Consider the following 20,984-nt stretch of genomic DNA (forward strand, 5'->3'; position numbering starts at 1 on the left):
TTTAAAACTTTTATTTTAATTGAAATAAATAAATAAAAATAATGAAAACGTCTAAAAAAAAACAATTTCCAGCATTTTTCACGAGATAGATCCTATTTTAAACAAGTCTTTAAACTTTTCCTTTAAATGATTTAATAATTTATTGCTTCATACATTGTGCATAACGTCCTTTTCGTTGGAGTTTGCAGCCCCTTGGTGGGCAATAGTGCGTAAATGGAGACATGTATAGGAGACCACTTCGATGGAAGGGCCTTCCATCATCATCGCAAGTGATACCGGACTCGTTAAAGTCGCGGTGTGAAGATGGGGAAGTACCCGATGTGGCCAGATGACTTCGACGCGTGCTCGGAATATGGTGAGGTTCCACAGCAGAGGTGTATGGAGTGCTGTCGTGCACCACATAGCAGGAGGTCTTCGTCTCACTGCCGAATCCCGGAGAGTGCGAGAGAGTTGGCCGACGCTGGCGTCGGGGCCGAATGCATATGGATGGTGGTGTACTGTAGTGTTGCTCTGGAGGAGAATCCCACGAACACTGAGGTCTTCCACCACTCGCTCATCGGTGAGCGATTCAGTACTAAGGCGAGTTCGTCGATACGTGGACCGTGGAGTGAATTAACGCTCAACTTCCGCTTGGGATTGCAGTGATTTAATCAGGAAGTGTGTAATTTTGGTGTATCACGCTGATCTGCTCTCCCGTTGTCGTCTGAGCCGGGCTCCGCGGCCGGAGTGGGGCGATGTGCCAATTGGGCATGGTGTGATGGTGAAGGTGATTGAGTTGATTGAATTATGAAAAAGACACCACAAAAGACCCCAACCGCCGAGGGGAGCACAGCATCGTGTACAGTGAATCTGGTGCTGTTCGTGCTATGCATCTCGTCGGTGGGCACCTCCTTCTATGCCAACTTCCGCCAGTCGATCCTCGAGGATCGCGTGCGGTATTTCTCACATCTCGACGATAGGCTAACCGTTGTTGAGGCAAAGTTGCAAACGCTGCAACCGAATGCCTTTGTGGAGCCACCCTTTGGGGATGTGGCCAGTGTTGTGCGGAAGCTATCGCTGGAGGTGGCGGGAATTCAGAGACTGAGACGTGATGTGTCACACTTGAAAGTAACCCGTCAACAGCGTCAGACTGCTATTCAGCAAACACCAGATTGTGTCTGCCCCCCGGGTCCACCAGGTACACACATCATCCTCCCCCATACACAACCCTTTTATTCAATTTCCTATCCCACCCGCAACATACATGTTTTGCGCGCGGAGGTGAAACCATTTCAAAAGCCATCCGAAGCACTCGGGCAACATTGTCAAATGGGTCCGCTAAGGAAAAAGAGAAACCGAGTGAGAAAACTCAATTCAGAGTTAAGAGGGTGCGAAAGGACTCAATGGGGGGAAACCGCAGAGAGAGGGTAGAAAAAAAAGCGAGTGAAAAATTGTCAGACACGTGCTTCAAATGGAAATTTACATTTCCGTGTGTTATGTTGAAGGGTAAAAAAAAACTGCAATATATCCTTGCCAGACTACTTGACATACCTACCTACCAGCCAAAGCTGGGTAGTCTGTCCTTTCTCACGACTTTTAAATTTTGATATACAGAGAGACCCTTTTTTGGGGTTCCGCACACCGGATGCCTTCAATTAGCAACCAATCAAACGATCAAAAGCCACAATACTTGACCTCAAGTACTGTCGTGGGACTATTATTATTTGTCATGAGCTGTTGAATCTCACATTGTATGCGGCAACTCTTGAACACCATGAATATACATATTTCTAAAATTATGCTTAAATGGTCGTCGAAACAGAGTGATGGAGTGCAATACTTGAGACGCTACTAGGGCCAAGCCCTGAGATACTTATCTAGAAGGACTTTCTAAAAGCAATTTCGTGGAAGTAATATGTATATGTATAATTATGTGTAGTTGAAAAGAATTATTAACTACTTTGCATAGTTCAATAATAACTCGAGTTAATTTACTCTATAGTGCGCACCAACTTGGGGGGGAATGAAAGTTTTTTTTGTTAGTAAAAGAAACTTCTTAAAAGTTTGTTAATGAGAAAATTAGCGTTATGCTATTATTGAAGTTGTGCTTTTTCTTTCTATTAAACTATATGAAAACCACAACAGAAATATTAAATTTTCATTAAGAGTTTTATCTTTATGTGCAAAGCTCATTAAGTAATTCCTAAACTTTGAAAATCCTTGAAGGTGTGGTAATGAATACATTGACAAAACATCCCAAAAATTACAAATAAGAACTAAATCAAATCAAATAGTTTGAAATAGAAATTTTCCTCAAAGAACTAAAATTTCTCTTTAACTCAATGAAACTGATTCAAACTTTAGAAACCCTCACTATGTTAGTACATACAAAAAAGCTCCCAAACCCCAAAGCAAAGCAGGGACTTTTGTGTGAGAAAGTACGGAGAACATATAGAAATTCACTACCGTCACAGGTCATCGCTTTTGGTCTGGTAAAACTTCCCACATTCACCGCATTTTCCGCACAAAACGTGATTTTTCCCATTGAAGCTACAGGAGGGAGTTGTGTCCGTAAAAGAGGAAATTATAAAGTAGAAAATTTATGCAATGTGGCAAACGAGGAGGCTGCTGCCATTGGGGGGGGGGGAGAGGTTTGATGTACAACTGCAGCGATAAAAGAGCAAAATTACCCCCGAGATGCATTAAATGAGATTACACAAATAAAACTATGTGCGCACCGAAATATGACGCTCTTCTCCTCTAAAACTAACAATGGCAGTCATTAATGCCGAAGAGACTTTTATGAGATGAATATTCCCTGTGAGAGTGGTTTGGAGTTGTAAAAAAGTGCAATGGGAGATATGGCGCGCGCGGTTATATCATGCCGTGTCGCATCTTTAATGTCTTTTTGATGGATATTCCATTTCTCGAGGCGTGAAAAATAGTCAAAAAGAACGACGGTTTAACATGATGAAGTGCCTTGTGGGCAAATTAGAATATTCTTTCTTCTTCTTCTCTATATAAGATTATTCCTCCTTCTTCACCCCTTCCCCGGGCTCCATTTGAAGATGTCTCTGCGCGGATCTGCGTGATCGTGCATGGGATGATAAATCGTGTGGCATTTGCGTGGTAATGAAAATTGTATTGAGATGGGATTTATATTGTGCGCTAAAACGGCGGCTTGAGGAGGAGACTTTCCACAAGCACACCCGCCGATAAATCAAAAATGCTTCGAGGCTGCTTTTTTTTTTGAAAGATTCCGAATTCATTTGTTGGTCTCACTTTTTTTATGAATGGGTTGGGCAGAGAGAGCAATCCCCCCTTTGGAAATCGCTTCGCAGCTGAATAAATATTATTTATTGGGTCATTTCATACAATAAAAGACACTTTAGGTATGAAATACTGGACTTTTGTCCAAATGCCAACCCCATTGTTGCCATCGATATTTATAAGTAACATCGTGTGTGGGTGGCTATTGTTGTTTTTATGACCCCTCGCACTCATTGAAGCCGAGTAAATGTCAGAAAAGGAGTTCAATTATACTCGAGTGCTTTGAAATTCAGAAGTTGATCTTCCGGAAAAAATGGGTTAGGTCTCGGTGAATGAAATATCCATTTCATGGGATCATTATAGGATTATTATGATTTTCTCGAGAAGATTTAAAGCAGCAACAGTTTGAAGAAAGAATTTATCATTAAATTCTTCAGTTAGAGGATTGAAATTCCTAAAATCTTGAAATCAAAATATTCTAACATAAGACGTTCTAGGAGTTCCAAAAGCCTAAGATCAAAAACCTAGAATTTTTTTAAATTCTTCTTTTTTAAGACAAAAGAGAGTTTCAGATTTTGCTTAAATATAAAACTTAGAAATCTAGGTCTATTCTTAAAATTTCTAGAAAGTCTTGTAAATGTCATAAAAGAATTTTTTAAGGACATCAGAGCATAAAATCTAGAAAATTTTCTAGGCTAGAATTTTTTCTATAATCCTAATTTTTTAGTTAATTATTTGGAATCTTCTTGGGAATTCTTATTTTTAAACATAATTTTACAAGACGCTAAAATATAGAATCATTCTTATAATTTCCGGTGCCAGGAAGCTATAAATTCTGTAATGTTTCTAAGTCTTTAAATTCCTTAAACAATTAACAGTTCCTTAAGTCGATCTGACTAAAGAAAACTTTAAAGAAATAACTAATTTTTAAATATTTCTTTAAACAACCGAAACAACCCCAGATGGGCCATTTCAACCCCGCATGAAACTTAATAATAAACCCAAAAGACGCGCAAGTATGCATAGAGGAGTAAATTGTGGCAAACCTCCCGGTTGTAGAGCTTCAATATCTGCATAAAAGTAATTATAAAACAAGAATAGCAATTTGTCAAAACAATGCTCACATTAAAAGCGTATAGCATAAATAAGCGGACGAGTTTGGGTGTTGGAAATGAATCCCATAACTCACATACGTAGCACACGGAGCAAATTACGCCATCAAAATTTTAATTATTACTTCGCTAAAATCCACACTCATACACACGACATCCCTAAATACCGGGGGAATGGTGTTAAAATTTCATGTTGGGTCTCCTGGTGATGCATAAAATAGGGGATATTTAGTGCAACTGCGGGAAATTCCATTGTTTTCCTTTTTTTTATTATTTTTTTGTTGTTGTACTGCAGTGTGAGTCACGTGTGGTGAATCACCTGGGGTAAATTGCATCGTCAAAGGGTCGTCGTAATTTAGTATACTTTTCCATGGAAAATTCATACACTGAGAAATCTATCTCATCGTAAATAGCGACGTAGTCATAACTTTTCACAAGAGGGTACATCAATCGAATAGCACAGTGCAACCAACCTGTTGGGATGAGGCTCAGTATGAAAAACCTCAGAGAATTCTCACAGCAAATATATTTATTAAACCCACAGACAAATATTGTGGGTACACTGAGAAAATTACTGGGTTGTTGCTCACTACATACATACATACATAGTCAATAAATTAATCCAATTCCTCATCCAATTGGTGTGCCCGATTGCGTGTGCTTGGGCAAGAGTCAATCAAAGGATTGGATTCCAGGAATTCTGCATTCGATGGACTTGATAAAGGAATGATGCATTTTATGGAATTCAAAGGTCGAAGGAAAACTATGCACATGTGTATGTTTTCCGTCGGGGAAATGAAGAGAAGCAATATGTGAAAGGCAGTACCTCCGGAGGGGGTAGTATTCACAGTCAAGCACATTCTATCCATCATGCTTGATTTCTGGTTTTGGAATTGCTTCTGATGAATTTGGCACAAGAGTATTGATTTTGCGTTTGCGTTAGATTTTCACAAATAAACCACCAAGTTTAAAATACATTCAGCTTTGAGAAGTTTTCCTGTGAATTTTCCGAAACGTTAAGGAAATTAGGACAGGTGGGAAAACATTAAATAAACTTGTTTTTATTACTCTGCATACAAGGAGGAGAATGAGAACATATTTATGCTCTGTGGTGCATTTCTTAAACTGCAAGGAAAACTCATTAAAAATTCAGAGGTTGTGGTGTTGCTTAATTTTCATACTATTGAGCTCAATTTTCAAGTGAAGGAACAATTTTAGGATTCTGAAAAATAAAATGAAAGTATCTTTTTTTATTTTTGCGTATATTTCTAATTTTGTTTAAGTTCCTTCATTTTCGTAAACCCGTCAGAAAACTACCCTTATCTTTTTTCAGACGTTGGTAAAGCAATCTTCTAGTCTGGGTAAAACTGGTTAAGACTTTACGATCTTCAAACGATCCATTGAAATTAAACTAACACACATTGTGCATGGTACCAGGCGTCTCCACTGCTTCACCTAATTTTCAAAGTTCAAACTCCTAAATATTTTAAAGGCCACCAATAAATAAGCAAAATACTTTTTTATGTCAATTTTATTAGATTTTTCAATCTCAAAAATTTACCACCCTCATCCCAGAAATGATTTCTTACTTAAAATTCAACAAGAGAACAAAATGAGTGCAATAAAATTCTGAAATTACTGCACTCTGTGAAAGTTTCATGTGGAAATTTTCTCACATTCCCGTGAAAATTCTCACAATCTCACACCCCGCTTGTGGAAGTCTTTTGCTCACCCAATCTTTTCCATGAGGGTATTAATTTTAAATCTCTCACCATAAAGATTTTGGTCATATACACAGGCTCAAGGCAGAGGAGGGGGGCTGTGTATGAGTGGAAATGTGTCTAATAAAAGAGCATTAAACAATTCGCATCATTAACTTTCTGCTATGCAAATCACATATACATTTGACTCGAAAGATGCCGGAAAAAGCGGCGTGGGAGTTGGCAGTTTTTGGTCCAAAGAATATTGTTGGTATAATATAAACTTTTCTCCTTCTCTTATGTGTTTCCGACATCCCACACCGCCGAAGTGGCAATAATTTCCATGATGGGGTACGGCGGGGGTGGTGGCAACCACATTTTCCATCTGAGTCGTTTTCCATCGGAAAACTCGGGGTGTGATGGAGAGAAAAACGGGCGTGGGGGTTTGTCGGAAAAAGACTGTTCCGGGAGGTTGATTCCGGAGCTTGGGGTGGTGTGGGTGGAGATGGTGAATGGTTTGGTTTTTGGGGGTTGCCGAAAACTCGTGGTGGAGAGGAAACTCATCTCTCTGCCATAGGAAATTATTTAAATGATGTGTGGGAATGACTCCATATGTGTCGAGAGGAGTTCCCTTGATGGGAATGTGAGCCACCGAGGCATGTTTGGAAAATTGAACGTGGCGTTTTTGCGTGCACAGGGGCCCGGGGGAGGGGGGAGGTGTGGGGAATTTCGGGGCATCCAGGGAAGGGGAATCGAAATGGTGATGAAATCCAATCACACAAGTGTATCGAAAGATGTTCCTTGTGTGTAAACACCTCAGAATTCAATGGGGATTCATTATGTTGGCTTACTGTGGGATAATACGGTGGTCCAATGCATTCCATCTCACATCTACAAACACCATCTCCATCAATGGCATCATCAAGATTACTTTTTTGAAAAGTTTACTTCCCCACACGTTGAAAATTCAATTCAATTCCTTTTCAATCACACCTTCCCGATCCCATTCTTCGCCCACCATTTCTTTTTATTGAATTTTAATCCTCCAAAAATGTTTGCTCTCATCTTCAGTCTCTCTTTTTTGTGCCTTCTTACACCGACGCGACCCAACTTCCTGACTTCCTCTCATTCCATCTTTTGAATTTTCTAAGTCGCACTTCAAACTTGATAATTTGCTACATTGTAATAAATCAACGTGTATAAAATTGTCATCTCATAGCTGCTCTAGGGAAGTTGGTATTGCTTGTTGAAAGCTCTGAAAAATCTATATTTTGAATTTAATATTTATAAATTATTTTCTTTCTAAAATTAAATGATTTTATGCTTTTAAATAGTTCTGAATGATTAAATGATAAAAAAACATAAAATTAAGTAACAAAAACTCGGAAATTTCGTCATAATAAAGCTTTTAGCTGTGATTCTTTCTTCAAAGAAGCACAGCTTCTGTGTACACTCAAAAATGCAAAGTCGTCAGATCGTGCTCAAACTTGGGATAAGCACGAATTAGGGTCCCCACATTCCAAAAAACGGTGGCGCCAAAAATTTTTCCGTCCGGCCGTCCGGCCGTCCGGAGTATAACGCTAAATTGCGCGAAAACGGTAATAGATAGAGACTTGCGGTCAACGGCAAAGTTAATATATCGGGTGAAAGAATTCCGATTATGAGGTCCAATTTTACCCCCCACCCCCCCGACCGCCATTTTGAAACACCCCTAAATTTTGTTTTCGCTATATCTCAGCCCCTGTAATAGCTAGAGAGCTGAAATTTTGATATGTTGTAGGGGCCATCAATACCTTTCCAACGATACCTTATTTTCAAAAATCGGCCAAGCCGTTTAGCCAATATGGCCGCCACAATTTTTCATCGAAAATTGGCTATAACTCGAGAACGGCTTGACCGATTTTGATCAACTCGGGCTCAAATGAAAGATATTAACGAGCCCTACAACTGCTCGAAACATCGCAAGTCCAAAAAATGACCGCAAGTGGCGCTAAAATCGAAAACAAAATTTTCGATGAGTTTTCGATGAATATCTCGAGCACGGCTTTATAGAATTGCTTCATTTTTTGATATATTATAGTTGACTATAATATCTTTCATCATGCCAAAAATGAAGAAAATTTATGTAGCCGTTCCGGAGATATCGCGTTTTAAAGTTAACATGTCATATCTTGAGTTGCATAAGTCCAACGCCCCGCGAAGCGGGGCGTTTTATATATATACATATACAAAAGTAAAGTGAAATATATGTATATACATAAATGCATAGATATATACATTATATATACATATAAAAATGCAAAGATAAATATATATAACTGCAAAGATAAAAATTAAATATAGCATGGATGGAACAGTATAAAGCGAAAGAACGGTAAGTAAAACTTACGGGCTGTGATTCTTTCTTTGTCAGTGAAATGTGAAGATGGCTGAAAATTGAGGATGGGCAAATTTTGAGGAGAGATGTACTCGTGAGCCGAATCACAGCCAACGCCCGCTAGGATTAAAGCTTTCTTCAAAATTTCTGCGCGTTGGCTGTGATTCGGCTCGCGAGTACGTCTCTCCTCAAAATTTGCCCATCCTCAATTTTCAGCCATCTTCACATTTCACTGACAAAGAAAGAATCACAGCCCGTAAGTTTTACTTACCGTTCTTTCGCTTTATACTGTTCCATCCATGCTATATTTAATTTTTATCTTTGCATTTTTATTATAATCTTTTTGATTTAAATCATTATATATAATAAAATTAATAAGACAATTATTCGCTCAGCTACCAACCCCCTGAGACATTTTCCTCTTCGTCGCTGTATGGACCATTAAATTGAAAGAGAAAAATTCAACGATATATCTCACAGATAAAATATCTAAATCTCTGTCAAAGGCAGAAGACGATGAACAAGTTGGATTTCTTTGCGTAGGAAAAAATATGCAAATATGTGCATTATTCAGTGAAATCCATCTCTGACTTTGCTATGAATATTTTAGGATCTACGGTGCATAATAGCCCGTAAAGAGCATTAAATGCAGTGATATTTATTGCGATACACGCGCAGATGAGCAATAAAAAGACAAACCATCAATCATCGAGTCTCTGTGGTGAGTTCCAACCCACTCCACATTGTGTGTCGGTCTTCTCCTCTAACTGAAAAGATGGAAAATTGCAGTAGCGAAACATTTTGCTATTCTTCATCAATTTTATATAATTCACCAAATGTGACGATGATGTTGTCACTCGGCATTAGTCGTTTACTTTACTGCTCCCTCCGCCAAGCCCGCGCGGGATGGTGATGAATGAGGCAAAGTTGAAAAACTATTGCAAGATAAAGGGCGTCTTACACAGCAACCCCCATCCACCCCCTTCTGTGGATCGCATTTCCGTGCTCCCCAATCGGCTTGACACGATATTTATTTCTCGCAAAGGGTCTTTTCATTCCCTGCGAGTCACCCTGGTTGTGTTTCTTTTTTGCTCACCGTGAACTTTATCACAAACTTCCAGCCAAGTGATTTCACCCCGTCGTGCCATCGCCCCCACAACAACCCCCAACCGTCCGCGTGATTTTTGTATTCAGTGTGACGTTTGATGTATTGTATTTATTGAAGTCACTTTGCCCACGTCCTGTCTATGTTCAACATCCCCAAAGAGAAAGGTCGGTGGCTTTCTTTCCCCAGACCACCATCACCCCCTCACCTCCCGAAGCCAGGCGTCTCTAGTTCCTTGTCATCCATACTCTTCCGCATTGACGTTGTTGGGTAAAAAGGGGAGAGGCTGGTGGAGTTTCGTGCCACCACGTCATCTTCCATAGAAGACACCACATTCTCAATTTCATGCCAAAGGGATGAGACGTCAATTTACATTTTATTGTCATCATTATCATTTTCATACGATCAAAAGTGCACTTGTAGCACAATGAGAATTTATCCGCACAGTCATTCTCATGTGATTAACAGCATTTTCATATTTTACGGCCACGCCATATTGTAATCAGTTGCAAAAGGGAAAGGTCCCGAAGGAATCTCAATGGTAGAGTTGAAAGAAAAATTCCGCGAAGGAAAATATAGTTTTTAGATAAAGAGTTTTATTCATGTTGTATGGAGTCAGTGCCTAAGATGTAACCAATTTTCGTTTTTTTTTTTATTAATCGTGTAGGATATTTTAAAGATTCAAGAAAAGTGTGTGAATTTTTCGGGAAAGTTCTGGAAAATATACGAATTTTCTCTTTTTAAAAGCAAAATTAATTTTCTTCCTATTTTTTTATACATTCATCATTAAATTACAAATTTTTCCAGAGAATTTCCGGCGAGAATAAACATCTATTACAAGTTAACCAAAAACGGAAAAATTTATACATTTTCCAGCGCTTTTCCGAGTAATGCCCACACTTTACTTGAGTCGTTGACAATGCTCTATAACAGTTTAAAATAAAAATGAAAATTCGTGTCACCTTAAGTATAGGGGAGGGCGGGGCTAATAAAGTCATTTAAGGGTTTAGAAAAAGTCTAAAATATCATATTTCCTAGATAGATAGAACAAAATGAACTGAGAAAGAGTTATAGGGCAGTAAATCTCCTAAAGAAATGAGCTATACATTTCGCTTTATCTATTTGGGAAATATGATATTTTGAGCTTTTTCCAAACCCTTAAGTGACTTTATTAGCCCCGCCCTCCCCTACTGTGTTCATTTCGGAAATTAATTCATTTAGTAAATGTTGGAAAATTTCTAGCTGCAAAATAAGCATAATTTTAGGATTTATTGAGCTATTTGTTCCTTTAGTCTCTAATCGGATCATCCCTTATTTAATTATATATGTATGTACATATGTAGTTCTTCCGTCTTGTTATTTTCCATTCTTTTTTAAAATTTCTCAAATAGAATTTTACAAGTGTTTCATTTTTGCCTAATCTTTATTCTCAAATAAAAAATAAATTAATAAATCTAGATTCTTTCAACTCTGTCAGCGACAAAAACGCCAGAGACGACAGAGAGCATGCAAGATTAAAAAAGGCATTATTTTTTCTCCACGACAATCATTCATTTATCATCGCGGTGTGGCATCAATTTTATGAAATATGACAGTGTTGTGTTTACCCAGGACAAAACACGGTGTAAGAATTGCCCACAATTCACATGATGCTCGTGGGCAAGAAATCCCCGCGACCCCTTAACTTTCGTCTTACATGTCACATGAACATGCTTTTCTGACACACATCCTCCCGTTCTCGGACACACAGCCCCGCATTTATTGGGAAAATATTTAAATTGTCTTCTGAGAAAATATTTGTCGCCTTCTGTGTGCTCGAGCCATGTTTCTCATCGATATTCCTCGTAGAGTTTGTCTTGGGGATAAATTCACTTTCATGGGCCCTTCCATTTTGCCCTTTATATGTAGGTATGTTGAACAAGCAGCATTGAATTAAGATGAAAAGTGAAAGAGATCTCGTCAATTTTGTCTCCGTAATACGGATAAAATCTTCACACCGGGTTGATGGGTTCAGAGACCTCTTGACTTCTTGATGAGAGAGGACTGAAATTTCTTGGACAGAGAGTCATTAATCAGTAATTAATTAATTCAGATTGATAATTGAGTAGCAGGAGGAATGTTTTAAATGACATGGCAAGAGTTAACGAACACTCCAAACTGGTGTAAGGTTTTTACCTGTGCGATGGAAAAACGTTAAAGAAAAAGAAAATAAAAACTCCGATGGTGAATCATGAAAAGGAATTTATTTAATCTTTTTTTTTCTCTCTCTGACAATATCCCAACCCTCTTATGTGTGGCACACTGAAGGTAGCACAGCCACTAAAGGGTAAATAAAATATTCTGTGGGAATAGTAATTTGTATCTGTCACATTGAATAACAACATTTTCTCTTATAGAGACTTTTCATTCAACCTTTCCATCCATATATAACAGAAAAAAAAGAAAAAAAAACACGATATCTCGTCTGCCCTTTTAGAGAATATAAAAACGAAGAGAATGTTTTCATTTCGAAAAACATTAATTTGCATTAAAAGGCTACCCCTGCTCAGGAATATTTTTCCTCTCTAATGCTCTGAATATAACATGAAGAGCTCTATACGTACAAAATTGGTTTTATTTTACATGAATTGAGTGAGGATATAAAATTACATGACGCTCTAAATGAAATTATCTTGTATTTTATTTAATTTCAACTTGTAAAGTTATCGCAATTGCTCGTGCTAAATTTTTAATTATGAAATTAACTTTTTTATTGTTATTTTTTCATGAATTTAGTGTGAAGTATTTTCTTAAAATTTTTTTAAAGCATTTTAATTCTTTGTTTTCTTTCAATAATTTCGCACCAAGAACTTGTTGAGAATTTTCAAAATAATTTAAATTATTTAAATTTATTAATCTTTTCCCTCTTTTCCTAATAAATTAATAAAAAAAATCACTCTGTTATTCGTGTACTTATTCACCCCCTATTAGCACGGGGAGGAGCATAAAAGTCTGCCGGAGATGAAATTAAAATGGATAAAAGTTTAATTGAACATTTTTATCGGGATCTCGTCTAAATTTCATGAGGGAAAACTTTTAAACCGTAGCGCTGAGGGCTCGATTAAAGAACATTTTGAAGCACTTAACTATGAAGTATCTGTGAAAGAAAAATCACCGTGATAGACATTTTCCGGCGATTTTCTCACACTAACCTGCGGGATTTGTCAGAGGGGTTCTTGCGCTGTGTGTGTGTGTGTGTCTAACATTGCACCCTCATCCCCCAAAATGTGATTGCCAAGGTGGAACGGATAAAAAACACACGTTTGGGTAAAGAAGTGACAAAGTTTGTTCGATCTATTCGTCTTTTCTCAAACTTTCACAGGGGGTGTGCGGGATAAATTGAGTGGTGAGCAGGAAGAAAGGAATCCTTCGGGAGGTTGGGGGTAAAAGGACTTTTTGTGGCGGGTGATTTATTGATCGAATACCCGGATAAATTAAGACGTGACTTTTTCCCGTTTTCACGCAGAACACGATAGATTTAGAGTGGAAATGCTGCTCAATGGGCTACGTACCTCATGGAGGACCTACTTTGGGGCATTGGGATTTTTTTCGGTATGTGTGCGTGCATCTAGCGAGGTCCTGTAAATCGCTATCGGCATTGTTGCGCGCCATTGAGAGTATTAAAAATGATAAATCATTTTAACGAGAATTCCACCCCTTTGTTTGCCGGTGCGTTTCACACAACCCTTTTTTTGAACAAAAAAAGTACCCTCACGCCACGACTGGTCGGTTGAAGGGTTGGTTTTGTCGCACGGCGACAAAATGAATCATTTTCAGTTTCTCCCGCACCCCTACTCTACACTCCAACAAATAGCACACACATTGCGAGATAATGCTATGGGGTGGTTGACGGTCAGTAAGGGTTGCGTCGACAGAAGTCCTCAATCCACTTTCCAGTTCATTAAGGGAACTCTCTCTCTGCCATACCCCTAACCATACCATGGACAATATATACCCTCTGGTGTGTCCTTCTCCCTTTCATCCCTCCATATAAGTACTTCCGAGAAGCAATTTTTGTCAAGCATCGTGTTTGTGGCACTTAATGAAATGGTAAATAAACTGCCCCTCGAGTTTATCTGCAGGGATTGCAGCAGACGCACAAAAAGGACATGGGAGAGAGTGGGACTGTATATGAAGGATAAATAATCTCTACCAATAATTCGGTGAATTAGATGTCCATGTGTCTGAGAAGAGAAGAAAAAATGGGACTCAACCCCTCTCTATATGAAAGACGCGCTCATATAATTTTTATCTACCCGCAAACGTTGCTCACTTGAGTGCCATCAATTTGGGCCTTGCAGGCCCTTATAATTTTCCGATAGACCGAGATTGAGATTAATGTAATTGCATGTCTCTGCCGGGAGGCTGCTCAATTGGTACTTAAAGGCCAGCATGAATTTAGGATAGAAAACAGCTTTTTAGAAAAAAAAAAAATAGGGTTTAGGGCGATATATTTTTGAAACTTATGCCGCCAGAGGCAGTCAAAAGAGCCAATTTTGAGAATGTTTTTTCTAAAGGAATAAAAGCAGATGTGAAAACACTAAAGGGGAAAGAAAAATATTAGGAAATTTTGTATTTTAAATACAGTGGGATCCCAAGAAGCAGCCTTGAATATTTTAGAGGATTTCTCTAGGAAATATTTAAGGATATTTTTTTCTCAGAAAAAGTCTGTCCCAAATGCCTTATAAAGAACATAATACGTGTCCTTTAAATTCAAAAAAAATCTTCAAGAGTTTTATAGTTGAAAGAAAAAGTTCCTGCAGAGATTTTCTATTAAATTTATTAACCGCCATTCTCCATTTTAATCTCCTTCTCTCGCTTAAAGTGTGCAAAATGCATTTTCAAAGTGTCCCCTTCATCATAATCCCACCACCCAAGTGATCATTAATCTCACTGCGAGTGTTGCGTGTGTAATGAAAATCGATTCTAGGCAAAGAATAAAGTCATTGGATGGAGAACTAGTTAGGCGATGACCGATTGACTTTTAGCTCCTCAGAGGAGACTGGCACGACATTCAGCGGCATCACCTGTCGCACCTGCGACCCCATCAACGAGTTTCCAACCACACCGATTTGTCGTGCTCGATGAATTAGTGCCGCGGAATTCACCTGATAAATCAATTAAATCAACCGCGATGGATGGCGCATTTGTCACTCTTCGCTACACCCTAATGGAAGATCCGTGTCTTCTTGGTCGTATAAGAATGCTATAATCCATTAATTTGCATTTGTGAGGGGCATCCTCTACAGGGGGTGCCACACCTCATCATTTAAAAGAGAAAAATTATACTCTGCTTGGTGAATCCCTAGAAAGTCATGAAAACTCTTAACAAAGCTATATAGAAAGTTGGGTAAAAGGTGGATTTACGTTTACTCCCTTTTTCTTAGCTGTTGATTAAATTTAATTCCATTAGCTGAGCTCTCTGATGGGAGGAAGGGTTCTTCCGAGTGGACTTTAATGCATTTTCAACACGATTGCATTTTACTTTGGAAAATATTTCCATTCTTACATTTCTTTCCCATTTACCTTAAGGACTGTGCAAGTCCTTTGGTTCAAGATTTTTTTTACATCGTTTTTCGATCAATCTTCTCTGCTCTTATGAAAGTTTTTTTTTTGAGATTCAATAATGAATTTTTCGCTGAAAGTAGAATTCTCAACTTACAACGTAATCCACCTGAAGAATTCTTGATTGTCTACAATCCCTCGGCATTGCTTCCCCACGAACAATTAGCAAGATATTGCAACTAAACCCCTTAAAGTACTCGGATGCAACGAAGATTCCTCTTGACAACGAGAAAGCAATTAGAGAGAGCAAGAGTGGGATTCCTCTCAGGATTTTCTGTTGAAAAATGGAAAAATACAGAATTTCTAGGATCTATGAGAGGACAATACCCAGCAGCATTGTCCCAATTCCATCGTTGTTTCCTGCACGTGACAGCAACCAAGTAGCGTGAAATTTAAGAGAACATCTCCCATATAGCCCCATGGCCACCCCCGAAACTTCCCAGAGAGAGAATTGCTAAATTCCCTGGTCCATGTCAGCTTTTCCGGGGGAGCCAAGCGAATTATTTCGTGAACTCAGTCTTTGATGTCAAATGCATTGCTTCTCTTACTCGCGAAAAATTGAATGCACTCGGGGGTGGAAAATTTATAGCCATGCGTGATTTTTTTCACTCGGAATTTAAAAGAGTTTTCCCCAGTTTTCCGTGGATGATTTCAAAGTGGAACTCCACTCATTTGGTAGACTGATAAGGGTTGTCTTGCTAAAGTGTTCTCGCACAAACCGCGCGTAGCTTCACTAACGAGGCAGATGTGTCGCCAGACTCAAGTTTCACCTTCCATCAGCCGCTTGTCACTCACAAAATCCTTTAGAGAATTGTAGGAGAAGATTCACGTGGAGTTGAGAGCCAAAGGGGATTTTATTTTCAAAATATTCTGCGGGGATTTTATGATTTTCTCTTTCTTCATTTGCAGGGAATTTTCAATGCTTATCCAAACTCATCTCAAACTTTATTAAGTATAGACCGCCCTCAAAAAATTTAACTCTGTAATTTTCTCTTTGCCCCGAAGATTAATTTAGGGTATTTAATAATTACTTATAAATCCTCCTTCGCCTCATCGGCCTACACCTCTTTATGTGACCTCCCTGTGCCGACGCGAAGGTATACAAAAAGGGCTTCTTTGGGCAACAACATGTCGGTGTCAAGTGGCATGCGACAGGCATTCCTTCGCCAACATCAAAAGGTCGAAAGAGAAAACCAACCCCATTAGAGGAGAAAAGAATTTTCTCGAGTTTCTCGAAGAGGTCCTATATATAAAATGTCTGTGGAGGAAGGAGAAAGGCGCGCAGACACTCTTGAAATAATAACTTTTTTTTTCCTCTCTTCACGAGCTCTCGTATTATGAAGTGAACTTGGGTAATCCGAGAAGAGGCTACGAGACACTCGCGAACCATTTCGCATCAACATAAAATGCAGAGAGTGTATTTATGGTTGAGCAATTATCGTTTGCGTATTTGATGTTGGGCAAGCAACAAACATCCTGACCTTCTCAATTGAGGCTAAAATTGATTGCTGAAAGTATCGTCCATTTATCAGCTTTTAGTGTTTTAAATGATAGCTCCTACATGCATTTTAGCTAAATGCTTCCTCTTTGTCTTCATGTTGGGAGTGTGGGGGACCTTTGAAGTCCCGGCAGAGCCAAAAATGCGCGCCCTGTTGATTGCTTGAGCGTTAACGATCCCCATGTGAGAAGATGGTGAAGAAGAATGGACCAAAAAGCCGCAATCTCGTGCCTTGTTGCTACACAATGCACATGACAGAGAACACACATAATTACGGATCATTATCAATGTTTTTCATGATAATATTTGCAACGAAATAATTTAAGACTCCATTGTCTCGCAGAAAGGTCCCTTCGTTGCACATAAATTTTCTGTTAAGAGAATGAGGAGCAATTGCGCAACGATTTTAAGTACAAAAAAGAGTCTCAAAGGCATTTTTACTTTGTTTAGCTACTGATTAGGGATAATAATTTTGTACACTATTTTGTAAATCCTTGTTCAAACTACTTTAAAACATTTAATCTCTATTGCTTTCATGAGCAGCCTCCATTAAAGCTTAAAACGCTAATTCCTTTTTCATTTGACAAGGCAACTTCCTAAAATACGAATTAATAGTTTTGTGTGCAATTTGCACTGCATTATCAATATCTGGGCGATAATACTCGCTTCGCGCGACCATGGAGGGAACAAAATCAATTTGGTGAATAAGCAATTTATTGGAATTAATCTTGCAAGCATTAAGTGGTCGGCAGCTATTAAGCAGTGTAATTATCATTGGCAATTTGTTCGCTCCTACCTCTTAATCTCTTTTCATATATGAAGTCTATATTATGAGTTATTTAAGTAGCAAATGGGCAGGTTTCTGCGTTATACTAAAAATGGACACTCTGAGCGTGATTTGATTTTGCACACACACACAATATTGTGAGAAAGCTTGACAGACTAAAGTGCTATGCAAAGTGAGATAAGTGCGTGATTATAGAAAGCATAATTAAATTCATATAAGTAGGTAAATAAGATCAAGAAAAATATCCAATAAGAATGCTTAACCTTTTCATTGAGGAAACAAGAATGAATAGAGTCCTTCAATTAATTTATAAAGAAAAAAATAAGATGAAAATTTTCTTCTCAACTGACATTCCCCCAAAGGCATTCTCCTAATCAACCAAAAAGGAAAACAAGCACATCATTTTACATTATCTTCATGCCCATAAAACGCCATGTAATTCAGCAGGATGTTCCTCGCACTTAATGCGAAAAGCATATATTGGGGGGAAAAGACATTCCCGCAGTGAAGGAGAAAATTTTCCGCGCTCAACTCCATAGCCCCGGAAAGACGTTGCCGCGTGTGTTTGTAATCAATTTCAAAGGGAACGATGTGTGCTTGGGTTCACTCCAGAAACACCACATGCATTAATTGACTCAAATTATGTGGGTGGATCGACGACAGTTTGAGCGACAAGAGTCGACATCTCAATTTCCTTACAGCCTATATGTATTGACTATGCCTCCACCGCAGCTTCAATTTATTTATCTCCCATGTGGGTGCATTTTTATTGTTATTGGAGCACTTAGTCCAGAGACACACTGCGTCGCGCTTCTTCCGCTGCTAGGTGGTCACATATCCACGAAGACACACCGTGAGCACTTTTGTCAGTGGGTGTTGTTGTTAATTAACGTGCTTTGCTCCCCTTTTTCGGAATCTGCGTGTGTAAAAAGTTGCGTGTTATTTATTTTATGCGATCGACGAGGGCTACCTACACGGCGCATTAGACTCCGGCTGGGTATCAGAGTTGATCACCGGGGTGTGGGCCATAGATTGCAATTAATTCACTGTGAGAGCTTGGACTGAGAGGTTGTGAATGCCACAAGAGAACAAAGAAATTATTGTAATAGCTTCAAAAGTTATGGCTTCACTTGAGAGGAATTAAATGTTATATAATTGAAACTAGTTTTATTGGAATAAATTACACGAACTATTTAAACTGATTTCGGGCTATCAATTTCAAGAATATTTACTTTCGAAAATGTATTAATTTCATTGTCATTCATAAGGAGTTAATTCATTTTGAGACTATTATTGTATTGAAATAGGAAAAATATTAGAAAGAATATTAATATTCTCAAGAAAGAATCAAACAGATTTTTCTTTTTAACTGAAATGCTCTGAAATTTTTTAACCCTTTCTCGTCCATATTGCAATTTCTCAATTTTAATTTGATCTAATTATTTTTCTAAGATTTAATTGCATTTAATTTACGTAGAAGATGTAAAAGAACCTGTATTGCAAATATCATGATAAAAAATCGAATGTTTCTATGTTTCATGCGATCGAGAAAGGGTTAAACCACGCCCATATTGTATCCGTATTTTTACATAAAGCAAATGCATCCATTAGATGATCTATTTCAATCCATGAACAGAAAATTTATTGATTTGAGCACTTATCCTGTCTATAAGATTTATGCAAGAAGAGAACTAAATAAAAGCCTTGAAGCATTTGTTTCATGGACAGAGAAGCAGTTGTAATGTGGGCGTGGTTAGTGATTTTATTGACAAATCTTTTATAATTAATTTAGTATTTCAGCCCAATGGCTGATTATCTTGTAATTCAACGATTTCTGTGTCTGTTATGCATCTTCTAGAATTTTTTAAAGAATCGCTGCAAAACGAATAGACTCCTTTTCTTGGATACAATAAAAAATCTGTTTTGTAAGAGATTTTGATTATCCTAAAATACATCGAAAAATCATTTCAAGATACAAAAACTGTTTGATTTTATGCTTTTCACATCCAAACAAAGTTCTTATCCAACATTTTCATAACTCTGACACGGTGTCCTTTTTTCTACATCCCCTACGAGCGCAGTTTTTGTGCATTGAGGCAAAATTATACATATATCCCACGTGTATGGACAGTATGATCGATCTGTGGTCGTTTCAGTGGCAATGTGAGATGCGTCATTGGACACAGTGTTGGATTTATGTGCTAAATTTTGCGTTGCTCAGCAGTGGTGCCCCGGCTGGCCAATGAAATTGTTTATTTTTCTCGGTATTGAAAAGAATTTTATTGCATTGTCGCGACACAATCATAAATAAAATCACGCTTAAATCTGATTAATTTGTTTCATCCGTTTTATGTGCATTTGCCTCTGTGGCGCATATATATAGTGTTGTTTTGTCCAAACTGAAAACTATATATATGGATGCGCTGCGAGGGGTGGACAGTCGGGCGAGTATGGTTTCCATATATCATGATGCTTTCAGCGTTACCCTCGCACTCTTTTTCCCATTCATACCATTTTATCTGTTTATGTTTCATTTTGGAACTCGCAAAGCGCAATTCTTGTGCACAGACAAAACATAGGATTCGCACGGCAGGAATGGGGAAAATGTGCTTGTATATGGGAAAAATACTACAAAAGCGTTGAAGTAGCACAAAAAGAGAAATATACGAAGATTTATAGATAAAATATTTTTCGGCAAATGCCTGGGTGAGGGTTTTTGTACTAATAATAAAGAGAAATTGAGTGGATATAGGCATTATTTTTGGGTTTCAATTTTAATCACATACCTCTCTTTTTCATTTCCAGGACCTCCAGGGAAGCGAGGGAAGAAGGGCAAGAAGGGTGATCCCGGCGAAATTGGACCAGCTGTAAGTTTTATCATCAAACACAAACCTCTATCTCGGTTGAGATTTAAATCAAAAACCTCCAAAACTCTCACGTCCAAAATACCACAACTCGGTGGTTATCGTGAAATTCCAAGAAATTTAATTCGCTCGTGATTTATTTGATCTCATTGGAGCTTTCGTGGGGGTTATTTTGGGGCTTCTCCAACAAACACATTTTTTATCAGCTCTTTTATTGTTTGATTTACAGGGACCCTCAGGCCTCAATGGTATTCCGGTACAAAAACATTCGCTCCATCCTCCTCACTTTTATCGTACAAAATCCTAACACATACCCTTTGTAAACTCAATAAAAATCTCAACCATACAGCCTGTGGTGTGTGTGTGGATGAGTAGAAAAAAAAGCACTTTTCCTCGCAATTGCTTCCAAGTCGCTTTGGGGAAGAAATGCAAACCATTTTAAATCACAAGAGCATGAAATGTATGAGGACAAATGGCACCATCTGAGAGTTGGAAAACTAATAGAGTGACGCCATTCGCTGTACTTTGCACCGCACCATCCATTCTCATTGTGATCCCAGCACTGAAAAATTATCCTACGCTAGGACTTCTCCCCTGGGGGGGCTATATATGCAATTATATTATAGAGAAAAAATACCCCACTGTCATAGTGTCGTAGTCAATTTCCATCAAAGTTCTTTTAAGTGGC

General features: G+C 38.3%; 1 protein-coding gene across 2 annotated transcripts in view; it reads left to right on the forward strand.

The window, feature by feature from the left end:
* The first annotated feature begins 490 nt into the window (after positions 1–490).
* Positions 491–20,984, forward strand: part of LOC129787243 (collagen alpha chain CG42342-like) — a 30,851-nt gene continuing 10,357 nt past the window's right edge. The window contains exons 1-3 of one of the 2 annotated variants that reach the window (XM_055822652.1): positions 546–1,177; positions 20,238–20,299; positions 20,526–20,552. In XM_055822652.1, coding sequence (XP_055678627.1) covers positions 787–1,177; positions 20,238–20,299; positions 20,526–20,552 — 480 coding nt within the window. In that variant the 5' untranslated portion in view covers positions 546–786. Of the gene's footprint in view, positions 1,178–20,237; positions 20,300–20,525; positions 20,553–20,984 lie in introns of both variants that reach the window. The other variant, XM_055822653.1, reaches the window with a different exon arrangement.

This window comes from Lutzomyia longipalpis, chromosome 1, assembly GCF_024334085.1.
Source record: "Lutzomyia longipalpis isolate SR_M1_2022 chromosome 1, ASM2433408v1".
Lineage (NCBI taxonomy): Eukaryota > Metazoa > Arthropoda > Insecta > Diptera > Psychodidae > Lutzomyia > Lutzomyia longipalpis.